The sequence below is a fragment of the Struthio camelus genome, chromosome 16 (assembly GCF_040807025.1).
Source record: "Struthio camelus isolate bStrCam1 chromosome 16, bStrCam1.hap1, whole genome shotgun sequence".
Lineage (NCBI taxonomy): Eukaryota > Metazoa > Chordata > Aves > Struthioniformes > Struthionidae > Struthio > Struthio camelus.
The window spans coordinates 15,887,491-15,913,425 of NC_090957.1; the positions used below are offsets into that span (position 1 = coordinate 15,887,491).

The 25,935-nt window shown below is 42.5% G+C and overlaps 1 protein-coding gene across 12 annotated transcripts in view; it reads right to left on the bottom strand.

The window, feature by feature from the left end:
• Positions 1-1,625: 1,625 nt before the first annotated feature.
• Positions 1,626-25,935, bottom strand: part of MYO1C (myosin IC) — a 59,685-nt gene continuing 35,375 nt past the window's right edge. For 9 of the 12 annotated variants that reach the window (XM_068909555.1, XM_068909558.1, XM_068909559.1 and 6 more), the window contains 31 exons: positions 24,257-24,412; positions 23,513-23,628; positions 19,710-19,908; positions 18,702-18,782; positions 17,945-18,124; positions 17,646-17,744; positions 17,284-17,397; positions 16,658-16,729; positions 16,248-16,367; positions 15,915-15,997; positions 15,066-15,171; positions 14,588-14,668; positions 14,072-14,163; positions 12,881-12,975; positions 12,574-12,620; positions 12,215-12,295; positions 11,922-12,027; positions 11,244-11,361; positions 10,929-11,042; positions 10,687-10,763; positions 10,482-10,550; positions 9,918-10,002; positions 9,114-9,273; positions 8,635-8,718; positions 6,762-6,855; positions 6,607-6,662; positions 5,904-6,039; positions 4,154-4,224; positions 3,537-3,634; positions 3,177-3,276; positions 1,626-1,805 (listed from right to left, as the gene is read on the bottom strand). In XM_068909555.1, coding sequence (XP_068765656.1) covers positions 1,779-1,805; positions 3,177-3,276; positions 3,537-3,634; positions 4,154-4,224; positions 5,904-6,039; positions 6,607-6,662; positions 6,762-6,855; positions 8,635-8,718; positions 9,114-9,273; positions 9,918-10,002; positions 10,482-10,550; positions 10,687-10,763; positions 10,929-11,042; positions 11,244-11,361; positions 11,922-12,027; positions 12,215-12,295; positions 12,574-12,620; positions 12,881-12,975; positions 14,072-14,163; positions 14,588-14,668; positions 15,066-15,171; positions 15,915-15,997; positions 16,248-16,367; positions 16,658-16,729; positions 17,284-17,397; positions 17,646-17,744; positions 17,945-18,124; positions 18,702-18,782; positions 19,710-19,908; positions 23,513-23,628; positions 24,257-24,412 — 3,117 coding nt within the window. In that variant the 3' untranslated portion in view covers positions 1,626-1,778. Of the gene's footprint in view, positions 1,806-3,176; positions 3,277-3,536; positions 3,635-4,153; positions 4,225-5,903; positions 6,040-6,606; positions 6,663-6,761; positions 6,856-8,634; positions 8,719-9,113; positions 9,274-9,917; positions 10,003-10,481; positions 10,551-10,686; positions 10,764-10,928; positions 11,043-11,243; positions 11,362-11,921; positions 12,028-12,214; positions 12,296-12,573; positions 12,621-12,880; positions 12,976-14,071; positions 14,164-14,587; positions 14,669-15,065; positions 15,172-15,914; positions 15,998-16,247; positions 16,368-16,657; positions 16,730-17,283; positions 17,398-17,645; positions 17,745-17,944; positions 18,125-18,701; positions 18,783-19,709; positions 19,909-23,501; positions 23,629-24,256; positions 24,413-25,629; positions 25,685-25,935 lie in introns of those variants that run through there. The other 3 variants (XM_068909563.1, XM_068909564.1, XM_068909561.1) reach the window with 2 other exon arrangements.

A 25,935-nucleotide genomic window follows, 5' to 3' on the forward strand; every position in this document is an offset into this window, starting at 1 on the left:
AATGCGATGAAACAGTTTCTACAATGAAGACAAAGTGCGGTTTTATTGTAAAAATTTATTTAGCGTAGTCTTGAAGAGGTTATATAATAGCGAATACAGCGTTGTACAGTATATACACTATAGCATATACCAGTAGTATGGTGTGTGTATATATACTACAGTGTATACAGCATTCTAGGCCTGGTGCAGTGTTTGATACTGCAAAATATCAGAAACCGGAAAGTAGGAGACTGTGCCTATGTCACTGGCAACATGTTTGGTTATGTTTTGTTCGGGGCTTAGTATAACTGTACTGTTGCTACTGCATCAGGATAGAAGTGGAACATGAAAGATTTCTAAGGCAAGTAGAGTGCCCAATGCACTGTTTGAGGTCTAGAACTCAGGAATGGAAGCTGGAGCTGTGGTTTGCAGTCAGCAGGTATTAGACACTTAGCTGTCCACCCTGTAGCCGTTTTGGTTCTTTCTTAAATGAAAGTGCTTAATACTTAACTTCCTATGCTGCAGCCTAAGACCAGTTAGCATTCACAGCCTGTATTCCTTCTAGCTTTTAGTTATAATTAGTGAAGTGACACAACTTTGAGGAAGATGCTTCCATGTAGAGGAGCCAGCAGCCAGCTGGTTGGTAATGCCAGCAATGCAGAACTAGTTACCTCTTTCCCTTTAAGGCAGTATGGAGAGGCATTTATATAAATTCTGTGGAGCTTTGTTGTGAAAGCTCAAACTTCCAGTTATCCCTGAAAACATAAGAGGAGGAAAAGCATTTTTTTTTATTTTTTATTTTTTGAAGGAGCTGTGTTGGGGGGAGGGGTGTTGGTGATTCCTGAACAGGTACAAGGTGGGAGAGAAAGCTAATGAGCCCATGCTGTGACCAAGGACTACAGATTTCAGTTCCAGCCTAGAGGGGTATAGAGAAGTGGTGACCTCTGCAGTCGGTATTTTTTTTTTTGTTTGGATGTGTGGATATGAAAAAGTTACTGCAGTATAAAAATATAGCACAAGAAATGGGAGAGGTGCCTTCAAAAGAAGTAAGCATCCCTGGATCAAGATTAATGAAGAAGTTGCATTATGGGTTTTCTCAGTTTAACACCTTCTAATAATAAACTAAAAACAACACACATTTCAAATCCGAAGCATAAAGTTTCCACATCAATTCCATTTCTTGTAGTGCATCTCTCATACTCAGCTATAAAGTATTTACAGGGTTTTACTCATTTACACAATATGGCTTTAATATTGTAACATGAAGCATCAAAAAGTCTCAGCAAAATTCTCCATAAAACATTCTTTCTAAATATAAAGTTTGGCATTTCATTGATTTGGCTGACAGACCAGCAGCAGTATATATTTTCTGTGATTGTGCTTTTTTTTTTTTTTTTTTTTTTTGGACTGATAATAGAAGCACAAATTTTGGTCATTTCCATCAGAGCTTAAACTCTAGTGGAGTCAGAACTATCTCCCTCAAAGCCTGGCTGAATACATGAGTTTCATGAGCCATGGTTTCACAGACATTGCCTTGGACCTGTGCCTTTGCCACTAAGGTAAGGAAGAGAAGGCCTTTCTTTTGGAACTTTCATATTAAGACAAGAAAGCAAGATCTATTTTGTGTGGTGTTTTTCTTTCCCCCCTCCCCCCTCCCCCCAAAGTGCAGGTCTTTGGTAACGATAAACAAAATGAGCAAAGCGAGGAAGGAGGATTTTGCTGGGAACAATGTCCAGCTATTTGTACAGGGTGCAGTTGGACTGATAGAGGAAAAGGTCCTGTATTGGTGGCATGTTTTATCATCGAGAATTCAAACGAGGAGCAACCTGCAGAGGAAGAAACACAAGCTAGAAACTGTATTGAAAAAGATGCTGCAAGTGTTTGTTAGCTCTTAAATGTTATTAAGGCACACCAGACTGGCTTGGAGTAGAAATACTGTTATGCTACAGTACATAAAGCTTCCTCTAGTCTGAAGTACTGAAGTTGGTAGTTCTTGGCAGGAGACAAAAGCAGGTATTGGTAATTCAGAGGAGTCCCCAGCAAACTCACTCCTGCCACTGTTCAGTGATTATACTCAAAGCGTCTGCCTAGATTAGCAGTACAGGAAAGCATTGCTTTGGCTAGGAGGGCAGGCCCAATGGGAAACATGTTCATGGGTTCATGGGAGGGTTTGAAAGTGTGTGTGTTTGTTTGTTTGGTTGGTTTTTTTTTTTTTTAATGTTTCCTCATAGGGTTAACTAGTGAATTGGTTTGCCATTATTGATAGGAACTGGAGAGAAGTGTGGGATCCTCATTTCAGCATTCCTATAAAAGTTAATGTGTTTTCCTTAATATGGTCCTATAGGCATGCTCAGAGTAAGAAACTGCTCTTGTTGGCACTGTAACATTAGTGGCTTCTACAGGACTGATTGCCTCAGTGAAGAGCAAAGTAGAAGTGATGACTGCAACGCTGAGGCTAGTCAGTCTGCGCTAGGACTAGCTATTTTTTTGAGCTCTGACACTGGAAGGGGAATGAACGTGGTCTAAACGTGTTCTGGATTTAGTTCTGGACAACCTTTAATTTGACAATGCTTGAATTAGTTGCATGTGTGTATCTGACTAGCAGGAAGACTCTAAGAACCCCCCCACTTCGGACAAATGTGAAGTTCTCTTCTGAAATTTGAGGTTGACTCAAACCGTAGGCTTTGCCTGGCATTTGGTTCCTGTTTCCTCATGGATGAAGGGGTCGGAAGACTTCATCTGGCCTGCCCTCCCATAATAGGTGAGGGGAAACAATATTTGCAGAAAAAACATGCAGTGTTGTCACAGTAGGGCAGCACATAGTGTCTACAAACAATTTAAGGAGGGAAGCAGATTTTTTTTTTGTGCTTGTTTCCTGTGTTTTTAAAAATCCTCTTTTTAAATTGGATTTGCAACAGAGTGTAGCGTTAAATCTTGCAAAAAACAAAGTGACAAGGCAATAGCTTCATCACTTTGAGTAAGTCTGGCTGGCAGTCTTGCAGGAAAAAGTGCAGTGCTCGGCTCCACCTGGGGAACGGGTTGGTAGACCAGGTCAAAGTGGTAATCTCTGCATTTGGCAACAAAGTTTACAGCGTGTGTGTTGGTGTGCTGGGTTAAATGGCAAAAATCCCTTTTGGATGCACTGTAAGTGAACTAGCATTTTTTTTTTTTTTTTAGCAAGATGAGCCTGTACTCACCACAGTTAGATGGCCATTCTTGGCTTTGGCTATAAGCAGTTCTGATCCTGATATAAAGTCAATTATTCCTTCCTTGCCTTGCCCAACTGTAAATTTTATGCTGTAAAGAGAAACAGGTAAGAACAGACTTATTGAGCATGTGTGAACGTCAAACTCTTTTATCCCTTTCTGTACAAGTGGATGCTTTGTATTGAGGCTTAGCTGCAATGGATCTGTTTGAGGAAACAGAGCCCTAGTTAAGGGTTGCTAGATATGTTTTGATGACCTTGCTCTGGCCCTGTAATGCTAAAGCAGAGCTCCTTTTCAGAACAAACACAGGAAACCCAAGATAGCTCTTGAGAGGGGCCTAGCTTTGCTCACCTGCCCTGATTGATGTTGACGTTATTGACTTTGTCCGCACGCATCGCTGTTTTGGTTAGTGTCTCAATCACATGGTCGCTCTGAAGCACAACGTCTCCCTATGAGGGGAAACCCACAATGATTGTTTGCAGTCATGGCTTTTCAGAGACTATATGGAAAGATCACTTATTTTGATTATACTATAAGTTAACAGAGAGAACTATTTCTGTAGGATAGCATGAATGAGGGGGAAAAAAAAAAAAAAAAAAAAAAAAAAACCTTTCCCTGTGGACTAGGGTTGCTGGAGTTCGCCAGGGCTTCTGTCTCAGTTCACATGCTGCGCCTATAGCCATTAACCTGTTACTCGCATGGTATCAGTAATCAGGGCAAGGGACAGCTGACCCAGCCACGTGTAAACCCCATGAGCTGAGCATAAATACAACAGGAAAAAATGAGCAAAATTAAAATTCTAGTTAGAGGAGGCACAAAGTTATGCAGAGGGGGCTGCTCACCCATATAAATCAGCATGTGTGCTTCCTGCCCCTCCACCCCTTCCCATGCTGGAGCTTCTGATCGTTCCACTATTAAAACTTTTACTAGAGGTAGGTAGAGAAAAGATAGACAAGTCCTGCTACTACCTTCTGCTTGTTATCCTCACAGTGCACATGTAGCACAAACAAGTTGTCGCTCAGGCTGCTGACGGAGATGCCTGCAATAGAGAACAGCCATTTGACACCCACCACAATAATACCGGGATTCTCACAAGCATTTCAGAACCTCTCCCAGGAATGCAGCAACTGTTATACCCGCACCAGGAAAGCCAACAGCTGAGACACTGCACAGAAGCATGGCACTAAGATGTCAGCAGCGAGGAAAAGGTGGCTGCAAGGTGACAGAAAATCAGCTTAGCTGTGCCTCTGACCATACCTAAAAGCGTTCCTTCTCTACCTCTGTCCATCAGAAATAAGAAGAATGCTTGTTCACAAGCTTTTGTGGCCGTGGCCCTCATCAACACGGACTTGCAAAAGAGCCAGCTACTCTGTACCAAGTAAGAAAGAAAAAAAAAAAAAAAAAACCAACTCCCCCTGACCTGAAGACAGATGCTTAAGACTAGCCTTGTACCTGGATAAACGGTCTAGTTACTGGAGTACTAAGAAAGAACAGGACAATTGCAGCAACATGATCACTGTTGTCTTCCTCCCACTGCCGGCACTGGGAGTGTGGGGGGGGGGTGGGGGGGGTGAGGGGGGGTGTTTAAAAAAAAAAAAAAAAAAAAGGGTTGGGGCTGCCGTAGGACTGCAACGCCAAAAAGTTTATTATTGCTGTGACTTCCTGTGACAGTGGGGACAGGGTTTTCTGGCATATTGGTCTTTGCAGAGCTGCTGGTAGGTCCCAGCCTGAGCTGCTTGCTGCGAGTTTTCCTTCTGCTACACTGGGAGCTAGGCCATGGACCCAAGGCTCTGGATTCAAGTGTTCCTACTGAGCCAGCTGGCAGTGCCTTCCAACTGTACGTTAGCAACAGGATTACTTTCTGTAATGTGTTGCTCATGTTTGCTTAAAAACAAACAAACAACACTCCCTAGGGTAGGTGGATTAGTTCTGGAACACTGTGCTGCGTTGCAGTAGGGGCTGGTTCTTCATAGTTTTTTGGGGTTTTTTTTTTGGCTTTTGCTTAATATCTTGACAATAGCTACAAGCTCGGTAAGCCATTCAAATGAATATAGCCCAACCCTAATGGAGATGATGGATATATAGCTCTGCAGTAATAGTGTCTTTCGGGAGGCCCAAAGCCCCAAACTGGTGTTGCCTGTGGAAACCACTTTAAATGGTGACAGCTACAAATGGAGATGATAATTGCATTAGGACAATGTTGAAACTAACACCAAAATTGGCTCTAAAGAGGCATTGGAGCAATGCTGGGAGATGGAGCAGAGGCCGTTAAGTGAGAGGTTTCAGATGAGAAAAGCCAAGTCATGACTACACTGCATCAACCACTGCCTGAACATTTTTCTCTAACCCAGTCCTGTTTCCACACCCCCCCCACCCTCCCCAAAGTATGAAGTCAGTGTCAGAGGGCCAAATGCCATAGCAGTGTCCTAAGCAGCTGCTATATAATAACGGTGCAGCTCCCTTGCAGTGGAGATGTGCAATTGGGAAGTGACTTTGGTACAAGGGAGATATTTTCTGGGAGATGATTGGGTGATTTTTTGTGATGCTCGCTTTCTGGAGTTTTAGGAATTTCAAGACTTAGAATTGGTCTTATTGGTATCAGCTCAAGTCTTGTCCAGGACAAAGACATTAATTTTTTATTACTATTTGTAGCTGAACTCAGTCTTCACCTTGGCTGTGATCAAGTCAGTTAAAATCCACTTATCTTTTCATTATCACCTGTCAGATTGGCGTAGTCGATCCGTTGTTTGATTTTGGATTCTTCAACTATGATGACTGCATTCTGGGTAAGAAGCAGCTGCCGTGCTCTTGCTTTGTATCCTTTCCGGTCATACTTGATCACAGGGACTGCATACTGTAATTAAGTGTTATCAATCAGTGCTAAAAATGCAGCTTGTTTAGATGGCAGCTACCTTCCCTCCAGCCTCGAGAGCTTGCAAAAGGTACTGACCAGGGGTTTGTAAACTGCGAGTGGAGACAATCCTTTTGAGTCCTATTCTGAGTTCTGCCACAGACTTCTTTGCTGACCTAGAGGAGTTCTGAAAAATAACTTGGCCACGCCTGCTAAATGTGGACTATACCTGTACGACCGTGGGCTTGAGAAACCTAGATTAAACATCAGTCTGTGCAGGCTTCTTCATCACCCTCTTCCTCTCCCCCTTAAGCATCCCTAAGCGTCACGAACACCAACCATGCCAGTGTCAGAGTTGAAGGGGTTGTCATAAACTCACCCAAACCTCCTAGCTGTATTTCTGAGCCACCAACCCTTCCCATACACTATCATCTAGCTAAGGTATGACGACCTTACTCTAATGTAAAATTCTTAGTACATTTTCTTTGGCAGTGTAATCTTCTGATGAAGACTTCAATTCTGGTGAATAATTCAAGAAGCTTGACAAAAGTATTAGGGCACATATCTCACCTTAATTGCCTCATTTTCTAAAGCCTGAAGGACTTTAGCATTTATTTCCTCATTACCTAAGTGAAAACCAAAGAGAAGGTGTCAGAAAGAGAAATGTCTAGAAAGAAAAGATGAATCCCTCTTTCTTCCCGTTCAAATTTGCAACAGCTACTCACCAAGGCGAGTGTTGATGAAGAGTCTAGGAACGCTCTGAGGATAATTGTCTTTTTTACCCTTAAAAATCTCACTGGCAATCACTTTTTGTTCCAGCTGCAAGAACAAGAGACGTAATTTTTTTTTTCTTTTTAGTATAAAAACTCCCTTTAAATAAAGGGAAATGTTTACCTTAAGGATGATTTTAACAATCATCATCTAGTGCTGACCCTGTGAATCATACTAGTTACAAACTTGCACAAAATATTCCTTTCAACAGCTACCCTGTCTTTACAGAGTGGTCTGGCAGAAAAGCATCCTCCCAGCTTCCTGATTTTTCTGTCTCTCTCCCTCCCTCCCTCTCTCTCTCTCTCTCCCTCTCTTTTTTTTTTTTTTTGGGTCTTTCAAAAATATGCATCATATTTCTGTTTTGAATTTATAGGCCTATGGCATCCAGTCTCTGGATTTTGTTAATGCCTATCTTAAATTTAAGAGTCTCAAAACTCTCCCAGTGCAGAGACTCTCCTCTGAAGAGTCTCTCTTCAGACTCTCCTCTGAACCTCTTCCTTGTCCAGTGAACCAATCTCTGCCACTGTAAGACTTTTTTCATCTTCCAGACATCTACATATCTATATATATAGATAGAGATATATTCTTTTCCCTGAAGCCTTTTAAGCTAGTCAACATCTTTACTGAAATACTGACAAAGTTTGGCCTTACCAGTACCATGTAACATAGTCATTAGAGCTCTCCAATCTACTCACCGTTCTCTACCTTAGCCCCTGACAATAGTATGAGTCAGTCAGCCTCCACAGTGTACTGGGAGTTCCTGTTTAGTCACCATAAAACTTGTATCCTGGAAGACCATCGCTGTGAGCGGGAGCACTCGCCCACTGTGTAAATACAACCTGTGCGCTGAGCTCCTAACATGTACGTCTTCAGAAGAAGAAAGCCAGCGAACAAAGGAAACGAGAAATCCCCTTTGCTCTATAAAGGGCAAATGGACAATATTCCAGAGTATGAAGTACATATATGAGATGGGTAAAAACGTGGATAAAGGACATTTGAAATTCATCGTTAACAAGGCTGGTTTGCTGGGGGGTGGGGGTGAAGTTGTCAGTTAGTTTTCACCTCCAACTCAGTTTCCGTAATGGCTGATGTTAATCCTGAATCATAGCCAAACCCACTCACTACTCTACAGTATTTTTATTATAGGTGTTTAATATTTTGGTCTTCAGAAGCAGTCTAATTTAGCTATGTACTATTAAAAAAAAGTTTCAAAGCAAATATTGCTATCTATCTCCTGAACAGTTATGCCTAAACTGTTTAAAATATGCATTTCCCACTCTCTCTCTTTACTGAGCTTGCCTCTATGAAAAAAAAAAAAAAAACACCTTACCCTGCCGTGACTGAGATAAATGAATAAAAATTATATTGCAAATTGATGCTAGCAGGAACAACACTGAAACAGCATATTATTCATATAACAACTTGCCTGTTTGGAAAATGACTAGTTTTGTGCCTGCTGGATTCTTGCTCTGCTTTGTATGATGCAAGTGGAAAGACCCTGCTGCTTACATTTTTGTCTTTCACAGGAAGAATAACATGGCATTTCTGTATAGAAATTATATAGTGGCATGAATATACACGTTTTATGTATAATTTGACACACAGTCTATACAGCTTCATTTTTCCTTCTCTAGTCTTTTGTCTATAATGTAAAAATTGAAAATGTTCCTGCGACTCCGTTAGCCAACCAGCGAAGAATTCTGTGCTTCGGGAATTCCTCTCCCTCGCTACTAGTACCCTTATCCCTCTCATGCAACTGCTGAAAACCTGCTTTGATTCTCAAGGCTATCAGAGTAATCAGGCAAGTAATGCAAATTTGTCAAGTACCTGCTGCTTCCACTCTGGGCTGATTCTCTTGCAGTAGCTCCAGACCATGTTCTGCATGCATAACTGTCTCAGGAGCTGGGATGCCTGAAGGAGATTTCTTATGGTAAGTAAGTGAAAATAGCTCCAAGTCACCAAAAAAAACCTCAAAAACCAAACAACGAAGAATGAGAAGTAACTGCAGAAAATACAGGGCTGAATTAAAATAGTATTTTATTAATAACAGTTTTAAAATTAAATAGTAGGAAGTTTGTTTCCTACCCTTTCCTAAGACAGTTTGCCCTGCAACATTTCTCAGCTGATTTAGAATGCAAAATAAATACTTGGGAATATTCATCTTTATCTGGCTATTCCCTTCCTCACTTCCATGGTATCTATGCTATGAGCCAAGCAAACAAGGAACTTTGGCTAAGATAACTGAAACTTTCTGCAGCCTTATTTTGGATCAAGTGAAAAAGCCATCCCTGAGTGGTTCTGCCTACCTCACAGAGCGACGGAGGAGGAGTTGGCCATGATTTGTCCAAAACATTCTTTGGTAAATTACGCTTAAGGTTCATCAGGAAGGAAAAGCGGATGTAATCAAGGAAATACTCATTCTCTGGGCAGCGAGGGTAGTTCCGGTAAATAAAACCTTTAATGAACCTGAGGAGAAAAGAAAAAAAAAAAAGGTGGGGGGGGAGAGAAAAAAAAAAGAGATTAGTCAACATCACAGATAGAAGTCTCTTCCAACCCAACCATCGCTGGGTCCCCAGTGAGCTTTCAGATATAGCAAGGGTAAAAGGTGGGTTAACATAAAAGATGAACAGACAGCTGGGGGCATTAAATGCACTGGGACAAGTCTGCAAAAAAAAGCATCAATGTTGAGAAGAAAAAGGAACTGAAACTTGTAAGAACTAGAAACTCGAGTTCCATTAGGGAATCTAAGGACTGGCAAGTACCAAGTGGATAACGCAGAGGCACTGACTGCCAAAAGGGAAGTTTCAACAATAATAACATATGGAAAGCTAGTTTCTAAATTTTCTCTATTGTATCTGCAATCAGGCTAGCCAAGCAGCTTTCCCTGTTTTCAGACAAGCATACTCAAATGTCACAGAATAACCTACCTTCAGCTAACAGTCTCTCCCATTTCCTGACCTTTATTTAATAGCTCTGATTTAAAAAAAAAAAAACAAAACCAAAAACAGATCACAGATCTGTAGTGACAAGAAAGTTTATTCTTAATCAGCCTATTGTTAGAAAATAAGTACTCATTTAATAGACTTTTCCTTTTTTTTTAATAAACACACCTCCTAATAGTCTCTACGGCCCACTTCTTTTTGGCAGCTTTTCGGCGTCCCAAGGTTCCCCGCCACCATGACTGGATAGTTATTGCTAAAAATAATAAAAACAAAAATTGAGCATTAAGTTAGCTCTCTAATACAAATATTGACTCTGTACGTGAGCTGGGAACGAAGAGCGCTCAAGAAAGCCCTCTACAGAAAAACAAGCCTTCACAGTGGCATACTGGAAAGAGCATTATTTAAGTTCTTAACCGTACGATACAATGAATAAATAACCAATGTCAATAAAAGCATCTGCAGCTGGGAACTGCTGTATGGGGCAAAGCAGGCAGCTGCTGTGTGAACATGAGTTAAATATTCTCTTCCTCAGAGTCTCAAAGAATAAAGGTGGAAGGACCAGGCACCACACCTAACGCCCTTCGTTCTACTTGCTGCAGCAAGGCGTAGGGGATTGCAATTCTTGCGCATCAAACTCAAGTCTTCTCTCAAACCAAGTCTTCTCTAAAAACACAGTGACCACTTCAAACCATGCAAATGACACTTTCGCAGTTTCAATTCCCTCTCTCATACCTGAGTGTTTCATGTGCAAGAACTTCTTCCGCCGGTAGAAACCTCTCCATGTGGCTTGCATTTTTGTTGCTGAAATTGCAAGAGAAAGAGCAATTTGAAATTGTGACCAAACATGGCGTTTTGTTAGAAAAAGTCAATTTTTTTAAAACAATAAAGCACAAAAGAGCTAACTGTCCACGAAGCTACTGTGCTGTGTGTGACTCACCAAGACTCTGCTTCCTCACTTCCAGAGCATCTTCCGTTGCAAACAAAGTCTTGGGAAAGCGGATAAAAATCTTTGTTCTAGAAATAGAAAGGCAGAATTATGTTTAACATGCCAGAGAAGTTAACTTCCTGCCCTTAGTATCCCTTTTGGGATCTCTAATCTTTTCCTCAGCCTTATTTAAAAGCAATGTCATTGACTCCCAATAATTCATAATCCCAAATTAAGAAAATATAGAAACTAACCGTCCCATTTTGTATTCTTCTGGTTTGTAGCCAAGATGCTTCACCAGCACAGCCACTCCATCATGGGGCCGTCCATCCCACGTAGGCCATGTTTCTGGACAGAGTGATTTGTACCTGTACATTGACAGCAGGAGAAACTTTAGCAAGAGAAAGTCCAACCTGTACAGTACAATGGAAAGGAGGAGAAGCCATACTTCTCTCTCCCTCAGAGAAAGTCTTTCAGGTACAAGGGCTGCCTATCTGCTGTTCAGAACACCTCCCCAGCCACAACATCAGTAGGACAAGGGAGGAAGGGTAAATCCAAGGTCATCATACCTCTGCAAGAAAACTTCGTATTTCCTTCGGTACGCAAACCCAGCTCTGCGCACTCGCAGGTTCTCCATCAAGCCCAGGTATTTCACCTGATGTCGGATTAAAACTTCATCAAATCGATCTTGAGAGAGCATGAAAATGGAGGAACATTACTAATGTATAGCTGCCCCTTCATCCGGAGAAGGAACTTTAAGCTCTTCCTTTTATCTTAATGGATTACCTTTGGCCTCTACCCTGTCCTCTTTTGTGTCCCCTGTCCCCCCTGCCCCCCAACCTTTTTAATATACTTTAAACAATGTAGCCTTTAATATACATTTTATATACGCTTTTTAATATACATTTATTTAGTTCCAAAAAAAGTTCCCCTTTATGCTCTATGCAAACAGGAAGAGGAAATGAGGGAGAATAAAGGAGATTATTAAAAGGAAGTGATGTAAGTTCACATTCTTCACCTTAAACACGACCCTACTCCATCACTTTCCGCAAGACCACTGCCCCCGTTCTGATTCCTGGTTGCTGGTACTGCCACCGCCTCCCCACCAGCTCTGGAACTGGCCCAGAATGAAAAGTCTTGCAGGACTTAGTCATTTGAGCTCCTCTCTCTGCCTCACTGGCTGGGATCTAGCGGTCTATACAGCTGTTGTACAAAAACATAGAGAGGAAAAGTCACCAGAGTCATACCAGCCTGTTTAGCGTCGTTAGGTTTAATGCAGCGAATGTATGATGGCTCTTTGGACATCAGAATTTCCATGAGTTTGGAGAGGCTGTTTTTAAACTGAGTTGCTGCCTAGGGAAAAAGAAAGAAAACTATGTATGAAGTGATGACTTACAGCTACTACTTGTGACTGAGGAACAAACTTCACAGTCTCCCAGCCTTAAATATGAGAGACTTGCATTTAGATTACTGCGTTAGGTGGAACGCATCTTGAAGAACAGGAAATAGCCACACTTCTGTCCAACTCCTGTGTTCTTACCGTTTCAGGTCTCTTTTTGTCCGTCAGCTCTGTCCTGTCAAAACACTGATTTATGATAGGATTCTCAGAGTTGCACATGGTCTGCAGAGAAAGACATTTTCAGAGACAAAGGACAGAATGTATCTCAGAACTATCAGAGGAACATGGGACAAAATTGGGTGTTTTGCTGTTTTTTATTGCCGTTTTAATAATAAAATGAACTTTTGGGCACTCCAATTTGTCTTTTCACAGTGCAACCCCCTATGGGCACATGTTCTCCAGGCGAAGTCTAAAAATATGTTTTCCCTCAGATGCCATCCCTTTTTGCACTCGATTGTTCCCGATACTCGGCGAAACAAGCGTTCTCTATCCACACTCACCTCCTTCAGGTTCCGAAAGAGAAGGTCATTGTTTTTATCTAGAAAACCTGGAAGGAAAAAACAAAACAAAACAAAACAAAACAAAACACAACACAACACACTCAGGCTGTGACTTTTCCATAGAAACTTCACAACAAGGCAGGAATTTAAGATAGGAGATTCATTTAGTTTATCAAATGATATCAGGAGGTATTCTATGTCCATATTGATCTTTACTACCTAGTGAAGTTGTTTTAATTCAAAGGACAAGAGACGGGAGGAGGAGGAGAAGGGAGTAAGAGGCAGCCGAGATGGTGCACACCCTTACCTGCAACACTGTAGGTGACCTCTCCAGCATAGTGCAAAAGGCGGAACTCTTCCCGCCCCAGGGACTTGCGAGTCTTTTGGTCAGCGAGCTTGTGCCTGGCGAGAAAAAAAAAGCAGCTTCCTGAGGAACAAACAGTTGTTCGTTGTGGGGATTCACCTCAAAATCCACTGTGGCACTAGACCCCTGAGCGGGACTATATGAACTTGGAAGGGGGAGAGGAATAAAAAATAAAATAAAATAAAAATAATAATAAAAAAAACCCACATGCTTGCTGATCTTCAAGACTGAGAGTAAAAAAGGTGAGAGTCATCAACCAGCCAGTCGCCTCCCAGTCATAAAAATCTATTTACATTTATTTCAAGTGAAGGAACTTTCAGCTTCCTGGGGAGGCTGCAGGGTGGTGCTGCGTGCATATGATATTAGAGTGGAGGCAGCAGGCGAGGAGGCAACGAAGATGCCGGCAGCAGGCTGGCACGCTCACGGGACGCCATACAGGCTCTCATCTGAGCAAAGCAGTGTTTCATAGGAAGAGACAGGGCATTTGGAGTTGCAGTATGTAAAATATAATCACTCCAAAACTGAAATGAACAGTCTTGAAAGCTACAGACTTAGAATTCACACCCATTAAACTAGAGTGACGGCAATATAGATAGTTTACCAAAGTCAAAGGAGAAGATAAATATCACCTGGGAAGCAGACACGCACAGTGGTGAATTAGTGCGATATTAAATTCTCAGGCACATCAATTTCAAAAGCACCAGCACTGCTTAAATCACTCTGATGTATATACACCTCTGAACACTTTTACAAGCAGAATTCAGCTCCATGCTCTAGTTATTCCTAGGCTAGACTCCAGTCATCTTTCCCCAGAAAGCCATCAAATGCTGGTGAATGAGCTGGTCTAATACTCCAAAAGAGAGGAGGAAAAGCAGAGTTCATCACAGCTGCAGCAGCAGGCCAGATCTTAAGAGCAGCCAAGAAACTGCAAGCCTGCAAATTCCTTGGACACATTAACAGAGGGATGCCAGGAAAAGATAAGCGAAGAGGCAAGAAAGTAATGGAATGTTTTGTTGCTCCTATTGTGTTTTGAAGGTTGTTGGTCTTCAAAAGAGCAAGGCAGTTAGTATCAATAGCTCTGTCACACACTTGGATCCTACTAGTATAACTGTCCTCAGCTACGGGAATACTCACGTGAGAAAATGAGGGTGATTCTTCACAGTTTCCTCAAGTTTCTCCAAGAACGTTGCATCTGTGGCATCCCCAGGTCTCAGACACTCTTCATCCTAAAAAGGAGTCAGCAAACACATGCGCTCTAGCATTGACTTCTTCGCATGCTTCTCGGCATACAGGCCAGCTCTAACTCTATCTCACTGAAACACCATCCTGATTTGACTCTGGCCTTTTAATAGCTGGGCCACCTCATGCCTTCATTTCACTTAGTTCAACAAATGGGAACTGCTGAGCTGAAAAGGAGAACCCGCTGCTTCTAGACTGCATGGATTGGAAGCTTCTTTCCTGAGAGCAGATGAAGATGACAGAATCTGACTTTTGATGGTGTCACTAGTACTAGAGCACTTGTACTAGTGCTCTTCCCCTCAGCCCAAATAATCCTAATATAAACTTCCACCTTCTCCTCTTATGTTATTCCCCCTTGTTTTCCACCATGCTGCCCCATGTTTTTCATTTAAAAAGGTGTTGTCAACTCACCAAAATAGAAATGATGCCTTTGAATTTCTCTTCTACTAAATCACAAATGATTTTGTTATTGAAATACTGAACTGGTTCCCACTGCAAAGACAAGAAATCACACTTGAATGACAACAATCCTAGACTGTCAAAAACACCATGCAAAATTCAGTGTATTTCAGACAACACATTATTTAAGTAGCCTTTCTGTCAATTTGAAACTTAAAGCTTTTTCACTCATAACATTTGTTTACCTAATACTCTGTTCAAGATGAAACCTTTTCATCAGCGTAAAAGATTAAAACGGCGTTACTCACTTCCAGCTGTCTCACACACTGATACCAAGACAGTTTAAAAAGAAAGGAAAAAGAAAAGCTCCTTCAAGCCTTTACTTTGGAAGCTATTGTTATTAGCAGCTCCATTTCTAATCCATCTGTCCTCTGGTCTGTAGGAGGTGAATCAAAGAAGATAATGGAAGGGTGCTGATGCTGGCTCTTACCGCTATGCCTTCTGACTCGTATTCCTCTTGTTCCGACTTTAATGTGAGCTCTATGAAGAGCTGCTGCAATTTTTCATTACAGTAATTAATACAAAATTGCTCAAAGCTGCAGACGAAAAACAGAGGAAAACAATCACTAACACTGCACTGCAAGTAAAATGAGCTATCATCAGTGGACAGCAGCATGAATACATCTAAGTGTAAATCAAGAGGTTTAGTGAATTATTTGTTTAGTGAATTTATAAATCTAGTACATTTATGATGCAGCGAATCTCATGAAGGAGTTCCAGAAGGAAGGGAAAATAGGCACGAAAGGTGATACAAAGGAAAACAAAAACTTTTAAAGAAGGGCCCACAAATACTGCAAATTTAAGAGTCTCGGTTCATTGCTACCTGCCAGAGTTAGGTTCCAGACTCTGACATAATCTCATAAGCTGTTCAATAACTGTGTTTTCCCACTCACACTACCACAGAAAGACATCAGAACAACAGCCATAGCTGTACCAGAGACCTAAACAAAGGCATGGTTTAAGATATCACATGAATATGCCCCAAAAAGACAACAGTCTCTTTAAAATACTGGGACGATAAATAGCTGTAAATGCTAAATATTAGCTGGACGTCCCAAGTATTAGAAGCTACTATTTAGGAACGTGGAACTTAGGCCTTTCAGCTGCCATGTGATGATGAGTTATTCAGCTGACTTCCTCAAGTTGAAACATCATCTCTTTCTCCCTTACTAAGAAGTACCAGAGATGGAAAATGTCTCATTTCACAATGGAGAGAGAACACTGAGCACTGAGTCATGCATAACTTACTCAAAGCTCAAAGACACTGACGGAAACAAACCTGTTGTGCTGGAAAACCTCAAATCCATAGATATCAAGCAACCCTAGAACTGTTGTACTTCTCCAGCCTGGAAACTCTCCCTCCTGCAATAAGGCAAAAAATAAATGTTCATATACATAGTCATAGCTATGGCGCATCACTAATCTTCCCCATTTAATTACAGCGTTCACTCCTTACCCTCTTCTTAGTGGAATACAAATTCATTCGGATATCACTGTACGTATGGCACTCTGGCATGGAACTTAGCATTTCTCTGCTTTGCATCTACAAGGTTGCAAAGCCCCCTTCACGCTTGGTTGTATGTCCAAAAAAAAAAAAAAAAAGTTCATTTACCTTGTAAGCAAGAGACTTGTTAACCTTGTTCACCAGCCAGGAGAAAGTGCGTCCATATATTGCTTTAGCAAGAGCATCCCTTGCATAGGCTGCTTGCTCCAGGTTCAGAGGACTGATTAACTGTATGCAGGAGAGAAAAAGCCCTTCAACAGCCATTCCACTGAGGGATCAAGTTTCTCTAGTGCATTGTTAATAAACAGTCACTTAACAGCATCCTGTCTGGGCTCAGCTCACATCACTGCCTCCCAGCTGCACTGGCTGTGAATCACCATCAAGTTATACGAGACTTGCACTGACAGCCTCCTTTGAGAAGTGTGAGAAGTGAACTGTTTAACTTTGGTAAGAGAGCTGATGGCAGCTAGCTTGCTTCAATTCCATATGCCTCCCAGGTCCCCGGCTCATGTTCTTACCTCTTCCCCTTTTGCTATGATCTTCTTGTGAATCAATGAATCTCGAAGAACAGAGCCCTCAACTGCCAGAAGCTGCAAAGCAGTAGACCATTAGCTTATGAAGCAGTACATTCCATTTACCAGTATTTACTTTTGAGAGATTAGAAAGTCTAGTCCACAAAACTACAATCCAGAGAAACAATCTTTTATTTCCCATTTACGCTGGCAAGACTATTCACGCCAATCCTTCCTTTTCTTCCCGCACACCAACTCCTTTCTGCCAGTGATAGGATCTAACAGTAATACCACTAAACTGGCTTGACTGTTCTCGTCCGAAGAACTGCCTGAGCAGAACCACAATGGCTCTTCTTTCTTCAAATCTTCTCCAGGGTAGGTCTATTCCTGCCCCGGTGCTCGAAGGCAAAAACTCAGCCAGTGGTGGATCAAGTGGTAAATAGAGGAGTTGCCAATTAAGAAGTGTTTTGATGGTATTTTTTCCATTGTACTTAGGTTATATAAGAGTAATTTTACCATAAAGTCCGAAATCCTAAATCATATTCTAAAATGAAAAAAGATACCAAGTTCAAAATATGGAAACCTCTCTAACGCATTTTTAATGTAATGTATCTCCAACGGATGATACTTACCCTAGCCAGATATTTAATCTGGTTCTCTGTAGTCACCTGGGCGTTTCCTTGTTCATCAGCAGCAAACTGCACGTTCCCCAGATGCAGAACGCTAGCCACAATGCTCAGCAAATCCTAGGATGAAAGCAACAGGGAGAAATCAGGATTACGAGTTAGAAACAAGTACAGGAAGAAAGCATGCCCGGAGAAGGCAGCGAGATTTTTGTGTTAATTAACCTAATTACCAGGCCCTACATTTTGTTTCAGGATTTTTGCAGAGAACATGTTAATTCCAAAGGCTGCCCTTGATCAGAAATAACAAATCAAAGCAGAAAAATTCATTAGGAACAGGAAGAACAGCTTTGCTGCCACATGTATCTTACCTCCACCTCGTTGTCATTGAAGCTTATAACGGTCAAGGCCCGTCTCACAATCTTCCAATCATTTTTATCATTTATGGAACTGACCCTGGCACACTGACCCTAAAAACACACAGTGATAGAAAGAAATACATTGTCAAAGAGGTATTACTTGTGCCGAATGCATTTCTGCTATATGTTTCTTTTTATAGAAGAGTCATCTCAGTGTTATTTTCGAAGTGAGGGAAGGAAGCTACAAAGTGAACTAAGAATATATTTGTCCTGTAACACAAAGCCAGTAACGATTGTTAGTTAAGGCACACCTTTACTAGGTAATGGTACTGTTGTGGACTCTTTTCAAGGCCTAGCCTTCGCAGTAAGTCCTCTTCCCCTCCTTCTAGCAGCTGGTAGAAAATGTGGAAGTTCCTCTCTCCGTGACTCTGGTGCACGACTCGAGACTTTTCCAGGAGGTAGTTCAAGATGTGGCCCCCAACAGGTGCCCCCTAAATCAAACCACATAAATTGAAATAGCTCATCAAAACAGAGGAAAATCTTTCTGCTTTTATGGTGGTCTGTTCAAAGACAAAAAGGATACAAAATGACAGCCTACAAAACCAAGAAAAATATCTGCCATTTTGTATCACAATCTCTCTCTCATTCAGCGAATATACAGCGGTAATTTGAGTTTTGAAGTGCGTGCAGAATGAGATATAAAACGAAAATATAACACTATTTTATATATATATATATATATATATATGATAATATAACATTATTCTATAGATCACTGCTACAGCACGTACTGAATACTATCTTCACTTTTATATTCTCCTTCTCAGAAGGAATCCGCCGCAAAAGAAAAAAGTAACAAAACTGAGCGTGGAAGGATTATATATTGAGCTTTAAAAAGGGAAGCGTGTTCTAGAAAATCCTCTGGAACCAAACTTTGCGCTATTCATGTGGTCCACAGAGAAACGCAAATCAAAAGCTCGATGCAGACATCAGTACAAGCAAACAGAGGCAACAGAGTCCTCCTATGACTGGGACCAATTCTGAAGTATAAAACAGATTTTAACTTACCCTGTAATCAAACTGCACATCCATGTATTTTCCAAATCGGCTGGAGTTATCATTCCGAAGGGTTTTTGCATTTCCAAAAGCCTGAAATGAGGAGGTATTAGAGAGAAGAGGAAAAAAAAAAAATCAAATGAGATAAGTACTTTGGTGAAGCTGCCAGTTGTTTCTGTATGGCCATTAAAGCCCAGGTTTATCCCTTTTGCAAGGGAAAACAAGAAGAAAACAGGTAACTTCCCAAATACTGATGTTTATACACAGTGCAAGTGTTGCAGAAGGAACATGCTTCTGAAAACAATTCCATCCCCCAGCAAGTTTATTTTAATGCCATTTCTCTGCTGACAGCACACGTCACGTCTGACAGTCTTCTCAAAGCTTCCTCTTTCATCACACCTCTTGGCTTACAGAAACCCACAGCTCTGCTCACAGAAGGCAGTTTCCTAACAGGCCTAGGTCTGCCAGGCTTTCTCCTCTCGTTGGGAGCATACTTTTCCCATACACACAACACCGACTTGAATAAAGAGTGGAACTATTAAAGGAAACTAGACAGCTTGGGCCTGGACACTAGAGGACACCACAGCGCTAGAAAATACGGCCGTAAATGCATTTATCAAAGGGCAAAGCTGCCCACAGCAGATGTGTCGAGGTCTGGCTTTGCAAGCTTATGCAGCCCCTCCAGGACTCTTTCCACTCCGCAGGATTCTTTCTTCCCTGCAGCCTGGCCCCTCCTGCTCTGCTCCTGCTGGACAGGAAAGGGCTAAGCGAATTTGGCAGCAGCTGGCCGTTTCGAGCCTTGGCTTAGAAGCGGACTGGGATTCCCCCGTGTGCAGATCAAACAATCTGCTCACGTGCAGTGAACCAGCGCTCCCAGGATACGCTATCCACTGTGCACGCGCAGCTCAGCCACGCTGTACATGCCTAGCGGGGGCCGGCCGCCTCCCCCCTCGGCCGCAAAACGTGAGTACCACTGGTGCGACTCGATGCCGAGTTCCGATACTGCAGACTCCGACTTACCTCTAGGACTGGATTGGATTGTAATAGGCGGTCTTTCACTGTTTCGACCTGCTGACTGGCTGGGCAGGTCACAGCGTAATACTGCAGGATCTTCTTGGTGGCCTCAGTTTTGCCAGCTCCGCTCTCCCCAGATATCAGAATACACTGATCCTTCCTCTCCATACGTAGGGAGCGATATGAATTGTCTGCAATAGCATAGCTAAGGACCACAGGTAACCAGGCGTTAGTTCATTTCCACAACTGAAGGGCAGAGACTCCTCAGCTAAGGCTATCCCATACTGCAAACTTCTAGCCGAGATATCTCAGAGAGCTATGCATCCATGGGCTGGGTCAGAGCTCCTTACTGCTTCTACACACAGGTGATGACATGGGAGGTTGCTGTGGACCTCAAGATCTCCATACACATCTTTACCACTGGGCCAAGTTTCTGTAGGATGATAGCATAGATCTATCAAATTAACTACCTGCTCTTTTTGGAAAAGGCCTTCATGCTATTAAAATCATTTGGCAATGGCTGTGCAAGGCTATAAAAGGGAAAGAGCAGAGCCGTTTGCTCTCTTTGCTATTTTGGCGTGATCGTTTTTAATTAATTGCCCAGCATGAGAGTAAAAATACACCCATTTTCACATACTCAGATGAGGAGAGTTTCTGCAGAAAAAGCCTAAATGGTGCAGATAAACTTACTCTTCTAAAAATACATGATCTCTCAACATTGCTTCCCACAAGATGAAAAAGTTCAGGAAGCTTGTTTTCCATTGATCTTTATTCTAGCTCGTCCCTGAAGTGATGACACTCTCAAAAAGTCTTTGCTGAGCTGTACTATCTGGGTGGCTACTACAATGTGGCTCCTGAATAGCGCAACCTCTTGCAGCTCCTCTGGGATTGCAGGAAGAACTGGATTAAGTCAGCACAGACTAATAAGTGGCCTGCAGGCTACATAAGCTACCATCCAGCCTGGACCAAACGCTACCCAAAACACTAGACGCTTCCTCCTCCACACTGCATGCTGCCAGTGCTATTGCTGCTACCCCTCAACCCAGGCCCTAGACTACGTCCTTTGCCTTTTCCCCCACCCCCCCCCGCTTCTCTTTTCCTCTCTGTGGCCGACCAGGCCGGGTCTTGCAGCAGGAATCACACCCGCACGCTTTTACAACGCTGGAGAACAAGAGGGTGAGTTTTGATAACGGTGGCAACTGCTTAACAGCGTGACAGAAGACGACAAGGACCAGATGTAAGAAAAGTGGATAAGAGAAAGGAGGAGCACTAGCCCTTCAAAGTGCAATCACATAAGATGACCTCACTAACAATATTTTCAGCTGTCTTGCACGTGGTTATCAAGCACATATCCCGGCCTCATACACTTGGCAACCTTTTAATAATTATTAGGCTTTTTCTTGTTTTTTACTCTCATGCTGTGAAATTAATTAAAAATTATCGCACCAAAATAACAGCGTGGCCTTCTCCAGTCTGTTAATGCTTGGTGCTAAGGCAACACCACTGAGCTAGCTAGCAACACAACTGCATACACAGTGCCCCACTAAATTCATCAGGTTCTTCTCTTCCCATCCAAATTCTGCCCCTACATTATTTTGAGAGCAAACCAGCTGAATAAATGTAAATTTCATTTAAATTTTAAGACCTGCCTCTAGATCGCATGCCTTTATGGAGGGGTTTTAGAGTACTTTAATTTAAGAAGAAAATCAGCAGCCACGCATACCGCATACTTTGTACAGAATCCCATTTATTTAAAGATATTTGCTGTCCCATTTGTAGTCACCATCTCTGAACCCCACGGCAGGCTATAAATAGGACAGGATGTGACAGATCACTGGGAAGTATGCTATGTTTCAAGCCCGTTGGGATAACTTTTTTCCTTTAAATGACTACATGTGACGCACTTCCCAGAAAACCCAGCACTCGGGGCTAGACTTGAACTATTTTGACACTCAAACAGCAATACTGAAGCACTTTGGCTTTCTAGAATCAGTTTTGAAAAGGAGAAGGAGGGAAAATCTACCTGAAACGTTGTAAAAAGAGAAGCATTTCACTGCTTCCGAGAGTATTTTGAAGTGCATAATAATCAAGCAATATACTTTTTCAAAAATAAAACTATAGCATCAGTTAACAAAAATACTGCTTTCCCCACTGGAGCAGCACTAGCATTTGGTACCCCAGCTCTCAAGGGTTTACTTACGAGCTGCACATTTTAACATTTTTCATGGGACTAGTTACAACAAGGAAGAGAACAGCCGAAGAAACGATCAATCACTTCGTGATACATGTCTGCGTGGATAGCACGCGCAGGAGTTACAGCGGAGCTGCTCAGTGGCCCAGGTTACACATTGGCATTGCCACCATGCTTACTGCACATGAATAAGAAAGGAAGTCATAGTCTCAAAGATTTTCCAGAGAGTCACAAAACTCTCTTCTAAGGGCAGAGAGGCCCCTAAAAGGGCTCAGATCCCAGGCAGAAGTGGGTGCACCTAGGCCAGGTCTCTGCTTGGGAAGCAGGACTGAAAGAAACCCACATGCCAACGGCGATTTGCAAGCAAGAGTTCACAGCAGCTAAAGCCGGGGCTCAGGGCGGACAGCTTGCGGCCTGAGCTGCTACCTCTGCAGGGTCTCAATTGCTTCGCTAGGATCTGCCTGATGCCGATTTAAGTCACCGCAATCACTTTCTTGCGGCAGATCTCTGTCATTTGGGGCATGTGCACACAGACACCAGGTACTGACAAACCCAGATCAGGGGTAGGTCTCAGCAGGTTTGACGTCCGGGTTTTTCAGGTTTAATCATCGCCCTGTAGGTCCAGGCAAGAAGCCTGAAACGCTACAAAATTGCATTTTTATCCTAGGAAATACAACTCAATATAACTGCAAGTGTCTGGACTTTCCCAAGTAATGGCTGCTCTCCCTCTGCTCTCCATGCTTATAGCGCATTCTGTGTTTTGCTTACTCTCCTGGGGTATGTGCCAGCAATAAGAAACAATCCAAATAGTTCACTTAAAAGTAATATCATCCAGTCTTCCAAGTCCTCTTAAAAAAAAAAAAAAAAGAAAAAAGAAAGAAAGAAAAAAACACACACACAAAAAACCTCCAAGAGGTGCTCAGAATTTGGCCCTTGGCCCTGAAAGAAAGCGTTCTGGAGCCAAATGTCCTCAGCTCTCAGTCATCTTTCTCTTCAGTTTGACAAAAAAAATTCAAATGCTTTCAAAAATAACTTTCAAACCTCAAACTTTTTTTTTTTTTTTTTAAATGGGAAATTGGGAATGCTCACCAGGCCAGGCCATGTAAATAAATACATTCCTTGTTCCAACAGGCTCATGGTAGCTTAGCAACAAGGGAAATACCAGATAAATATTGGTCAGGCAGCAACAGAAGAGGTAGGAAAAAAAAACCCACCACACATATAGACGCACTCTTTCCCCTCGTTAGGCCTATGCTGAATAAGCGATGTAGCAGCAGGGCAATCTCGCAGCTGGGACATGCAGACCCCAAGTAACCCTGGAACAATGAACTCCTGTCCTGCCAGGGCTGGGTAAGCAGCTCTGTTCCTCCAGCCAGGAAGGAACCAACTCCCTTTCCAAATACTGCTCTTGCAAAGGCAACTCATCCTCTTTGGAGAGAGGAACAGGAATAGAAAGAGCCGCACACCACACCCTCTAAAGGATCCTTTATATCCCCATGTTTTTTAGTGCTGTATCTGGGACAGGGAGAAGTCTTATTTGCTTGCTTTCACACGTCAGAATTATACAAGCCCCAGTGGGAATGGCACAAACTGCACTGTTTACCCACAGGCCACTCACAGGTGAGGAGAAACTTCATAGAAGCTGACCCCGCGGTATCGCTCCATGTGCTGTTTGCTGTAGATTTCCAATTCCTTGTATGGATTGACAGACACCAGAACCGAGCCAATGTATGTCTGAAATAGAGCAAAAATTGAAGAGATTGCATGAGGGCTAACAGCGGCTTCTCTTAAGAGTCCACAATTGCTCTGAGGTCCAGTTTGTTGACAAGGGTTCCCCACAGCAGGTCCATTGGGGACACTGCTAACAACTTCCAAAGAAGCCAAGGGTGCCCAAGAAGCCACCTCTTAGCACAGAGAGCGTGACATTAGAGGAGGTATGCTAGATATGTCATCCTTGCCGGAAACATAGTTCCCACAGATTGTTTTAGTCCTGCTAGTCAGCAAGGATATTGGATTACTTCCGATATGTTGTTTGGGATCCAGTTCCAGCCTGGGGTCATCGAGCGCTCACCACAGTGGATTCATGAAACGGAAGAATCTGGTGCAAGTTGGATCGTCAGTGTTGGCAAGACAGCCAAACAGCAGCAGGTCTCAACTGGAGCGCTGCAAATGAAGCCCTACGCAAGTAGACACGCCACCAGCCCAGACTAGTGCCGAGGCAAGCAGTCATGGGCTATAAAAGCTGATACCACCATCTCCAAGTCCTTCCAACTGCAGAGCAAACCTATGGTCTGCCCTCCATAGCAAACATCCAAATTCAGGTCACCGATAAAACGCTTTGGCTTCTGCCACTGTTACTCACATAAATCAGATTCTCCTTGAATCGCTTACGTAGATTTTCAATAAAAGCTGCTTCGCTGGTGAAGTTCTCAAGCAGGACAAAATCCTGCACCCCCACGCGGTCGCGGGCTGTCAGAGCGCTCTCCATGGTCAACCGAATACCGTCGCTCCCTGCACCCTGCAAACAAAAGCAGAGGAAGGTTGAGACATCTGTGATTTTCTGTGCAGCTCACCCAGTCCACGAGGACCATTAACCACAACTACCCACAGACAACCTACAAATAGGAGAGGATATGAGAATAACCTCACTGCTGTTGAAGATGCCACTGAACGTATATTAACACTTTATCAACTAGTTTATACTAATTGCTTTGATGGAAGAGAAACCAGCATTAGGGAGAAGGTATTGCTAGACTCCTAATTAGTAATTAAAAAACAAAATAATCAAACATTTCCCAGAGAGAACACTACTAAGATTTCCTTTCCCAGGCATCCTTCAGCAGGAAAGTGAGACTGAAGTGTGCTCTCATCTCTTCTTTTTCTCTCTCATCTCATAACAGAAAGTCATTTTTAGGTAAGGAATCTTTTATGACTAACAACGATGATTCATCTTATGAGCAAACAGCTTCACATTGCTGACAATGCTAGAAACCCAGTGGGAAAACGCTGGGAAAATTGAAAACTAACGAGAAAGGACCATTACGGTATCCCAAACCACTGTTATGAACTTAGTCTGTGACACTAATACCTATTCCTCACGCATCAAGCAATTTCTATTCCTTGACCCTCCTTTTAAAAGCCACATTTTCAATGTGATGTGGTTCAGAGAGAAGCATCTTTGGAAAACAGGTCTGCTGACTTCCTACTTCATTCAACCTCACATATTAAAACAGGGACAGGAAACGTGCACAGAGAGACTCAATCACTGCTTGCAGGGAACATTTCTACTAACGGCAAACAAATTTCTACCAAAGGCAATTAGACCCTTTGGACCTGTGACAGACGATATACCAGGCAAAGAAGATGAGAGACACTACAGAAGTCAGAGACAAGAGATACGATATATTTAAACAATTTGCCCCATATCTGCCTGCATGCTCTCCTGTTTCCTTACAGTATTTTTAAATCATTCTTACTTGGCAAACTCTTCACAGCAAGCACCTTTCCCCAAAGCACTAATACACTGCTGAAGCATCTGTTGTTATTTTCTGGGCTATTTTCATCACTGTCAGGAAAACCCCTGGAGCTCGCTTCTAAGGGCTCTGCGCTAGCAATACCCTACGTCATGCTGTACTGTAGCAGTATAACGAAGCAGGAACTCAGGACCCCTGCCCAAACACTTTTTTCCAGCCCCAAAACCCCACACAAGGACGTCGATTATTTTTGCTGACTCACATTGTCAAGCAGTGCCTTTCTGCTCCTTCCCAAGATATAAGAGTGGTCAGAGCACAGGGACTGATGGTGTGCAGGGAAGAAAATATAAAATAAAAACAACCTTGGTCAGATGAAATTTTAGCTTAAGGTTTGTTTTATTAAGCAATAATAAAGGCAGGACTCATTGCAGTATAAATCTGGGCCCAAACCAGTTCAAATTCCCTCACTTTGCAGTTGGTCAGACTTACCAGTCATTTACAAACGTAGTTTTACTAACTTCTGCAAGTTCTACTTGGCTTCCTGAAAGCTCAGCACCTGAGCCTGACT